Source organism: Salvelinus sp. IW2-2015, linkage group LG22, assembly GCF_002910315.2.
Source record: "Salvelinus sp. IW2-2015 linkage group LG22, ASM291031v2, whole genome shotgun sequence".
Taxonomy (NCBI): Eukaryota; Metazoa; Chordata; class Actinopteri; order Salmoniformes; family Salmonidae; genus Salvelinus; species Salvelinus sp. IW2-2015.
This window is the reverse complement of record NC_036862.1, coordinates 1,606,563-1,616,224: the sequence shown is the minus strand read 5'-3', so window position 1 is coordinate 1,616,224 and position 9,662 is coordinate 1,606,563. Positions and strand designations below refer to the sequence as shown.

Below are 9,662 nucleotides of genomic sequence, written 5' to 3'. Positions count from 1 at the left end.
GACCTCACTAATGCTCGTGTTTGAATGGAAGCAAGTCCCCAGAGCAATGTTCTAACATCTAGTGGAAAGTCTTCCCAGAAGAGTGGAGGCTGTTATAGCAGCAAGGGGGGGGACCAATTCCCTATTAATGCCCATGACTTTTGAATGAAATGTTCGACGAACAAGTGTCCCCATACTTTTGGTCATGTAGTTAATACATATTTACAAAATATGCTTATTTTAAATATACAACCTTATGTTGTGCCATGCTAGGGTTAGACCAGGGCTGCCCAACCCTCTTCCTGGAGATCTACCGTCGGGGGGGTTTCAGTTCAACCCTAATTTAACACTAATTAGCTGCTCAACAAGACCTTAACTATCTGAATCAGATATGCTAAATTAGGGTTGGACTGAAAACCTACAGGACAGTAGATCTCCAGGAGGGTTAGGCAGGCCTGCATTAGACATGAGGCATTTCACTTAAGTTATATTCACCAAGAATCCATGGGTATATCATTAATTGAAGTGGCAGTAAATATTGCATTTGTACTTTCAAGGATCCAATATTTCTAAATGCAACTACTTCCGACATTATGCACCCATTAATCTCTAGTGGACACATTTAGGTAAACATAACTGGTACCGTAGAATCTGCCACCATCCTATGGGATGCATGATAACAAGCAGCATTAGTGCTGGATCTTGGGTTTCGTCACTGGTTATCTGGACCTACCAGGATTGGGTGAAGGCGGTGCTCAAACTGCTTTGCGAGGGTGAGGACTTTCGCAAACAGGAAATCTCGATTTCCAACACGCTTATCCACAGAACCTAATCGAGCATCTGAACAAATCACAGAATATTTTAGTTACGGGTTAACCAAGATCATGCAACCATTACACAATTTGTGGAAAAGCTGTTGACTGTATTGAGAAGACCATGTGCCTAAATAGAATCTCTCATATGACTAATAATTCTCTAGTTTCAGTTATAGTGCACATTACCGACAGTAAGATAGTAATTTTATTGACACACGTCATCTGTAGTCAGCTACCATCTGCCTCACCCCAAAAAACTATATAACACACAAATGTTCCCACACTTTCTCAGTGTGCATACATTAACACAATGTTTCATATACATACATAATATAACTTAAGCTTTACAATCTTTTTGCTGATCGCAGAGGGGTGGGGTAAAGGACTGCTGATCAGCAGTTTACCAAGCACATTTCAAAACCAACCTCCCCTTCCCTGTACACGATGACTGAAGCTTGGAGTTAACCGTGGGGAAAGGAGTCCTGGGTCATGTTCATAAGGGCAAGGAACAAAAAAATAAATAAAACGGTAAACGAAAATGAGCTGTCTTATTGGACAAGTCCAGATAGTCCTCCCGTTTCAGTCCATTTTCTCCTATTTGGTGCCTACTGAACATGACCCTGAAGAGGGCAGGATATGCTGGCCTGTTTCAACAGAACGAGAGAGAGAATCCTCTGTTCGATCTTATCAGTGCCTTGTATCCTCCAGGGCATGTATTCATACACCATTTCATTAATAATGAGTGAAAGACACTTTTCTGGGCCAGATTTACAGAGTGTTTGCACCAGTTATTGTCTGAGTGGAAAACATGACCAACAAAGCCAAAAACATGACACCATTGATCTTCAAACTTTCTTAAACTTTTCCCCTCTGGAAAAATTACAAGTACATATTTGGGTGCTTTCAGAAGAAGTGTATATTACAAAGCAAGATCAATGAGTTAGCCAGCTAACTTCGATAAACAGAAATAATCCGATTTTCTGGTTCATTAGGAAAGCTAAACTAAGATATGTACTTTTGGTTGTTTGTTTAAATCAGACCATGCATTTTCAAATGTCTTTCAAAAAAAAAAAAAAAAMATTTCCCCCCCAGAATATTTAGACAAGTTCACTGGCTAAAGCATTGATCTTGCTTTGTAGTACCCCTCAGGACTCAACGTTGTGGAACTTTCAGATAGAAATATGTAGAACATGGCTTTGACATATTGAACCAAGGAATCATGTTGAATCTATTGATGGTATTTCTACCTGCAATGTTCGACAATATTTCACTACTGAACCTGGCCCTTTGTCAGCAGATCCCATTGGACCAAGTTATCCTTGAGGGACTGGGGTTCCCTGCCCATGTGTTGAACGATAGATACTAGTCATTGATATTTAGAACAGCATCATGTAAACATGACACATATGTCATGTGTGTCAACAAGTCCATTGAAATGAAAAATAAAAAAGACTGGAACAAAAACAACATGCAAGTGTTAAGGAGTGGAGCTAATCCCCAGTCTATGGAGGACCACAGTATCTGCTTAACGTCTTCGGAAGATGGGGTCAGCTTTAAGCCTACATAAAAGTTCCGATACAAATACATTATGTAGATTAGAACATACTGTACATGCTTTTATAGTAGGGAATCATGTCAGCTCTAAACGAAACGTTTCTTGCAACATCCTGAACTATGCATCCCTCCAGAACGTGGCCCAGCATTTCACCCCTGGAATCGAGGTGAGCTGACCAATAATCGGGTCTAATAGTTGACCGATCAAGAACAGAATTTCAAGACCAGCACATGCCGTGGCCCTCCAAGACCGGAACACTGCATTATTTTGATGTTGACAGTGACTGATAGGACATAACACTGAACACCTGAATAAATAGCATTAAGCAGATGTGCCAAGTGTGTGGGTTCATTCCAACTGTCTAGAGAATTGTCATCTCAAAACAGAGCATTCCCTGTTTAAAATGTTACATGGAGGGCATGTTCATTGTGATTGGCACATGAGTTTGTTTGTTATAGAGAATTGTTTTTACTCTCGTTCACAACACGTCTTCACTCTCCTTACAGCAGTGTTCTTCAATCCTGGTCCCGAGGACCCACGAGGTGTGTAGGCTTTTGTTCCAGCCCAGTACAACTACTTATAAACTTGCGGTGTGTTGGTGCAGAGCTATATAACAGGCCCTGTGGGTAGCCAGGACAAGGCTTGAAGGGCACTGCATTACAGTATTAACTTGACCCTTGACAACTCAATGCTCCCATACAGTTTGAACCAACCACCCACCTTGTGCCATTTCAGACACAGCCAAGGTGGTGCAAAGTGAATGGAAACACGGCTCCACATTAGAAGGACCGGGAACTGCACAAAATCAGTGCTTTCCGTTATTGTTGCCATGCATTATATATATTTTTTAAGGCCAAAAAAAATTGAATTTTATTTAAAAACGAAACCTGGGCCCAGTTTTTAAAAGTTATCTGATCGGATTTCGGCAATTTGATTAGATTAATTTTATTTCTATGCATTTAACAGACTTCCCCATTCAAGTCAATGAGGCACGTGTTCTATTAATTCTATTTCTACGCACTAATTCTACCCAATTGCCGAAATACGATCAGATAAGTTTGGAAAGTGGGCCCAGGAGACAAACAAAGACTTCAACTTTAAAAGCCCACCCCAAGGTCTTGTGAAACTAACGACGTGTCCAATTGCAGCCTTAAAAACAGACAATCCAGCTCTGTTAATAGTGGCAATTTGGCAACAACTGTTTTATAATGTCATCTCTTAGTTAAACTGTCTAACTCACTCGCCTTGCCTCGGTTGGATATAATTTCAAATGGATATATAATTTTGTTTAACTTTAAGAGAAAACTCTGCCTTCATGGCTCTCATCACTGACACATTCAACTGGACACTAACACTCTGCTGCCACCCATGGGCCACCGGATGACCTCCTTCCTTTAGGCAAGAAACCCCCTCCCCCCCAACGCATCAGAGCACAGAATGGTCCAATGCCAGTGAGGCAAAGTGATGCGGGGGTTGGCCGTTAGAGGGTGGGGCTAGGGAATCCCCGTCCAGTCTGTGCCTCCATTGAACAGTCCAGAGAGACAGCCAGTCACCCAATGGCAGAGGGCCAGAGCAGAGCAGAGCCAATCACATATCAGACCAGAGGACGGCCTTGCTGCCCTTCTCCACACTGACCACGTAGGCTCCCGATGGCGACCAGGACACCGAGTTGATGGCCGAGCTGAGAGAAGAGACAACAGAACATCAAAACTGAGTGTCAGGTAGAAGTTAGGCCTTACCCCAAAAGATAGAAAAAGTGCCTTTCCTTGCATCTGCGCCATAATGCCTTCTGTGACAGCATGGGCTGCGCCATTGAGGGCTTACTTCATTTAAAGTACATTCTCTTCTACTATGAGGTCGGTCAACAAACAAAGGGGTCATACTGTCACCTGGAGTGTGTTGTCTGAACAGGCAAAACACATGGTTGGTGATTTAATGCCATCTGCAGTTATTGAATGTTTGCTGACGAGTACAGAGCATTCGAAAAGAACTCAGACCCCTTGACTTTGTCCACATTTTTTACGTTACAGCCTTAATCTAAAATTTATTATATACATTTTTCCTTGTCAATCTACACACAATAACCCATAATGCCAAAGTGAAAACAGGTTTTTAGATATTATAGTTTTTTTTTTTTTTTTTTTTTACACCTTTATTTAACTAGGCAAGTCAGTTAAGAACAAATTCTTATTTTCAATGACGGCCTAGGAACAGGTTAAATGCCTTGTTCAGGGGCAGAACGACATATTTTTACCTTGTCAGCTCGGGGATTCAATCCAACGCTAGTCCAATGCTCTAACCACTAGGGTACCTGCCGCCCCAAATCTACACACAGGTTTGGACACCTAGTCATTATTTGTACTATTTTCTGCATTGTAGAATAATAGTGAAGACATCACACCTTAGAAATAACATCTGGAAACATATATTTTATATTTCAGATTCTTCAAAGTAGCCACCCTTTGCTTTTATGACAGCTTTGCACTCGTGGCATTCCCTCAACCAGCTTCATGAGGTAGTCACTTGGAATACATTTCAATTTACAGGTGTGCCTTGTTAAGTTAATTTGTGGAATTTCTTTCCTTCTTAATTGATTGGATATGATTTGGAAAGGCACACACACACACACACAACTGTCTATATAACGTCCCACAGTTGACAGTGCACGTAAAAGCAAAAACCAAGCCATGAGGTCGAAGGAATTGTCCGTAGAGCTCCGAGACATGATTGTGTCGAGGCACAGATCTGGGGAAGGGTACCAAAACATTTCTGCAGCATTTAAGGTCCAAGAATACAGCAGCCTCCATCATTCTTAAATTGAAGAAGTTTGGAACAACCAAGACTCTTCTGGAGCCGCCCGGACAAACTGAGCAATCAGGGGAGAAGGGTCTTGGTCAGAGAGGTGACCAAAAACCCGATGGTCACCGACAGAGCTCCAGAGAACCTTCCAGAAGGACAACCATATCTGCAGCACTCCACCAAATCAGGCCTTTATGGTAGAATGGCCTGACAGAAGCCACTCCTCAGTAAAAGGCACATAACAGCCCGCTTGGAAGTTGCCAAAAGGCACCTAAAGGACTCCTACCATGAGAAACAAGATTCTCAGGTCTGATGAAACCAAGCTTGAAATCTTTTGCCTGAATGTCAAGCTTCATGTCTGGAGGAAACCTGGCACCATCCCTACGGTGAAGCATGGGTGGCAGCATCATGCGGTGGGAATGTTTTTCAGCAGCAGGGACTGGGAGACTAGTCAGGATGGAGGGAAAGATGAACAGAGCAAAGTACAGAGATCCTTGATGAAAATCTGCAACAGAGCGCTCAGGACCTCAGACTGGGGCGAAGGTTCACCTTCCAACAGGACAACGACCCGAAGCACACAGCCAAGACAATTCAGGACTGGCTTCGGGACAAGTCCCAGCCAGAGCCCGGACTTGAACCCGATAGAACATCTCTGGAGACACCTTAAAATAGCTGTGCAGCGACGCTCCACATCCAACCTGACAGAGCTTGAGAGAATCTGCAGAGAAGAATGGGAGAAACTCCCCAAATACAGGTGTGCCAAGCTTGTAGCGCAATACCAAAGAATAATCAAGGGTTTAATCACTGCCAAATGTGCTTCAACAAAGTACTGAGTAAAGGGTCTGAATACTTATGCAAAATGTATTTTCTAAATACATTTCCCCAAAAATCTACAAACCTGTTTTTGCTTTGTGATTGTAGGGTATTGTGTGTAGATTTATGAGGGGGAAAAAACAATTTATTCAATTTTAGAATACGTAACCTAACAAAATGTGGAAAAAGTCAAGGGGTCTGAATAGTTTCCAAATGCACTGTATATTTAAGCAATAAGGCCTGGGGGGGATGTGGTATACGGCCAAAACACCACAGCTAAGGGCTGGTCTTACGCACGATGCAGCGCGGAGTGCTAGGACACAGCCCTGAGCCGTGGTACATTGGCCATATATCACAAACCCCCGAGGTGCCTTATTGCTATTATAAAACTGGTTACCAACGTAATTAGAACAGTAAAAATAGTTGTTTTGTCACACCCGTGGTATAGCATGGCTTTCAGCCAAATCAGCATTCAGGGCCCAACCCACCCAGTTTATATTGGCTGATACCTCCTGCCGACCTGGATGGAATTCTGTGATATTTACTTACCACTGCTATAGGTTATCAGCCACTATAAACTTTGAAGAGTCTAAAACTGTCAACATGTACTTTTCCTCTGACAACAAGAGTAATGAACAGCAACAATCCCATAGTAGAATAGTTTACCTAGGTATTTACCTAGTCAGCTTGTCGTTGTGTGTTCTATGTGAGAAATAAATATTCCTTGAGGTGCATTCAAGTTGCGAGTGCAACAAGGAGAGAAACATGTATTCTGATAAGCAGTCAATGCACATTTCTTAATGCAATTGCAGTAAACTTTTGAAAGCAATTTTGTTAAAAAGAGGGGAATCCCAGCTTTCCATGGCTACTACTTTTCTTTCTCAACTCCTAAAAAAGAGCGATCAGCGCTGTATATGAGCATGGTTTAGGCGCATTTAGCCTCCACAATTCACTGTGTGCATAGGTGAGACCAGGGGATAAATTTAACACATTCACTGTGTTTATGTAAAGTTTTTTTTGTGGGGACATTAAACACATTGATCATGTTTAGAGTTTGGGATCTAGCTAATGATTAGCCCAATTGAGTTTGTAGTGGGGCAAAAAAGTATTTAGTCAGCCACCAATTGTGCAAGTTCTCCCACTTAAAAAGATGAGGCCTGTAATTTTCATCATAGGTACACTTCAACTATGACAGACAAAATGAGAATTATTTTTCCAGAAAATCACATTGTAGGATTTTTTATGAATTTATTTGCAAATTATGGTGGAAAATAAGTATTTGGTCACCTACAAACAAGCAAGATTTCTGGCTCTCACAGACCTGTAACTTCTTCTTTAAGAGGCTCCTCTGTCCTCCACTCGTTACCTGTATTAATGGCACCTGTTTGAACTTGTTATCAGTATAAAAGACACCTGTCCACAACCTCAAACAGTCACACTCCAAACTCCACTATGGCCAAGACCAAAGAGCTGTCAAAGGACACCAGAAACACAATTGTAGACCTGCACCAGGCTGGGGAGACTGAATCTGCAATAGGTAAGCAGCTTGGTTTGAAGAAATCAACTGTGGGAGCAATTATTAGGAAATGGAAGACATACAAGACCACTGATAATCTCCCTCGATCTGGGGCTCCACGCAAGATCTCACCCCGTGGGGTCAAAATGATCACAAGAACGGTGAGCAAAAATCCCAGAACCACACGGGGGGACCTAGTGAATGACCTGCAGAGAGCTGGGACCAAAGTAACAAAGCCTACCATCAGTAACACACTACGCCGCCAGGGACTCAAATCCTGCAGTGCCAGACGTGTCCCCCTGCTTAAGCCAGTACATGTCCAGGCCCGTCTGAAGTTTGCTAGAGAGCATTTGGATGATCCAGAAGAAGATTGGGAGAATGTCATATGGTCAGATGAAACCAAAATATAACTTTTTGGTAAAAACTCAACTCGTCGTGTTTGGAGTACAAAGAATGCTGAGTTGCATCCAAAGAACACCATACCTACTGTGAAGCATGGGGGTGGAAACATCATGCTTTGGGGCTGTTTTTCTGCAAAGGGACCAGGACGACTGATCCGTGTAAAGGAMAGAATGAATGGGGCCATGTATCGTGAGATTTTGAGTGAAAACCTCCTTCCATCAGCAAGGGCATTGAAGATGAAACGTGGCTGGGTCTTTCAGCATGACAAYGATCCCAAACACACCKYCCRGGCAACGAAGGAGTGGCTTCGTAAGAAGCATTTCAAGGTCCTGGAGTGGCCTAGCCAGTCTCCAGATCTCAACCCCATAGAAAATCTTTGGAAGGAGTTGAAAGTCCGTGTTGCCCAGCAACAGCCCCAAAACATCACTGCTCTAGAGGAGATCTGCATGGAGGAATGGGCCAAAATACCAGCAACAGTGTGTGGAAACCTTGAAGACTTACAGAAAATGTTTGACCTCTGTCATTGCCAACAAAGGGTATATAACAAAGTATTGAGATAAACTTTTGTTATTGACCAAATACTTATTTTCCACCATAATTTGCAAATAAATTCATTTAAAAAATCCTACAATGTGATTTTCTGGATTTTTTCCCCTCATTTTGTCTGTCATAGTTGAAGTGCAGGCCTCTCATCTTTTTAAGTGGGAGAACTTGCACAATTGGTGGCTGACTAAATACTTTTTTGCCCCACTGTATATGGTTAACCCTATGTTTCAGCCTATTTAATTATATTTAAGACGGTGTCAGCGTAATTCTATTTATTCATTATTGAGTAGAATGTCCTATTAAAAACTCACCAGAACTGACTTTCAGTCCTTATATATATAAAAAAAAAAAGTCTCCAGGTGGTTCATGCCCCTGGGACCCTCCTCCACTAATCCTTACCCGAACCCTTGCCACTACTGCTAGAATTCTATGGGAAACACTGCATAGAAAGTCCAACCCAGTTCACTACTTCAAAAATGGTAAAGGTCCTCAATGGCACTGCCCAAGTTAAAACAGGCTTTGTGGTACTACAGCTGTCTATCCAGGTCTATGGCTTACCCTCTCAAATCCTGAACCTGAAAGCATTTGAAAAAAAGTGCAAAACTGACTAGAAAGCAGCGTCGAAGGGAGACTTGATCCTACTCCGGAAGTTCAAACTGACCAGTGGTTCTTGTCCAGGGTGCGCTCCAACTTGCCCGTCAGGACGTTCCACACATACAAGGCGCCGTCTGCAGAGCCCCCCGCCACGTAACTTCCATCAGGACTGAGGAGTACACAAGGCAATGGTAGGGTCAAAACAAGGGGCTCAAATGGAGAGTCATGGGACTGTAGTTGGAGAGGTGAGCATGTGCACACTTGCATGGAGAAAGGGAGGGAATTTGACCACGACCGATGTTAGTAAAACTATAAACCAATAATTGCCATTTGGGACACAGCCCAAATCTATTCCCTACAGTGAACTACTTTTGACCAGGCCCAATGGGCTCTGGTCAAAAGTAGTGCACTATGTGTTAAAGGTGACACTCACCTGAAGGTGACTCGGGTCCAGTCAGCGCCACACTTGAAGCCCTGAGCACTGGGAGGAGATGAGAACACACTTAACATAAACCTCCAACACCACTAATCCGCATCAGACCTGGGTTCAAGTAGTATTTGGTTTCCTTTGAAATACGTTGAGTGTTTGATTGCGCCTGGAGTGCCAGACATGCAGGGTTTGCACTATTAGGACAATTCCATT

General features: G+C 42.7%; 1 protein-coding gene across 3 annotated transcripts in view; it reads right to left on the bottom strand.

Annotated features, from left to right (window-relative positions):
- Positions 1-981: 981 nt before the first annotated feature.
- The window catches only part of atg16l1 (ATG16 autophagy related 16-like 1 (S. cerevisiae)), a 53,011-nt gene continuing 44,330 nt past the window's right edge, over positions 982-9,662 (bottom strand). For all 3 annotated transcript variants that reach the window (XM_024014264.2, XM_024014265.2, XM_024014266.1), the window contains 3 exons: positions 9,453-9,500; positions 9,087-9,188; positions 982-4,030 (listed from right to left, as the gene is read on the bottom strand). In XM_024014264.2, the coding sequence (XP_023870032.1) occupies positions 3,937-4,030; positions 9,087-9,188; positions 9,453-9,500 (244 nt within the window). In that variant the 3' untranslated portion in view covers positions 982-3,936. The remainder of the gene's footprint in view (positions 4,031-9,086; positions 9,189-9,452; positions 9,501-9,662) is intronic.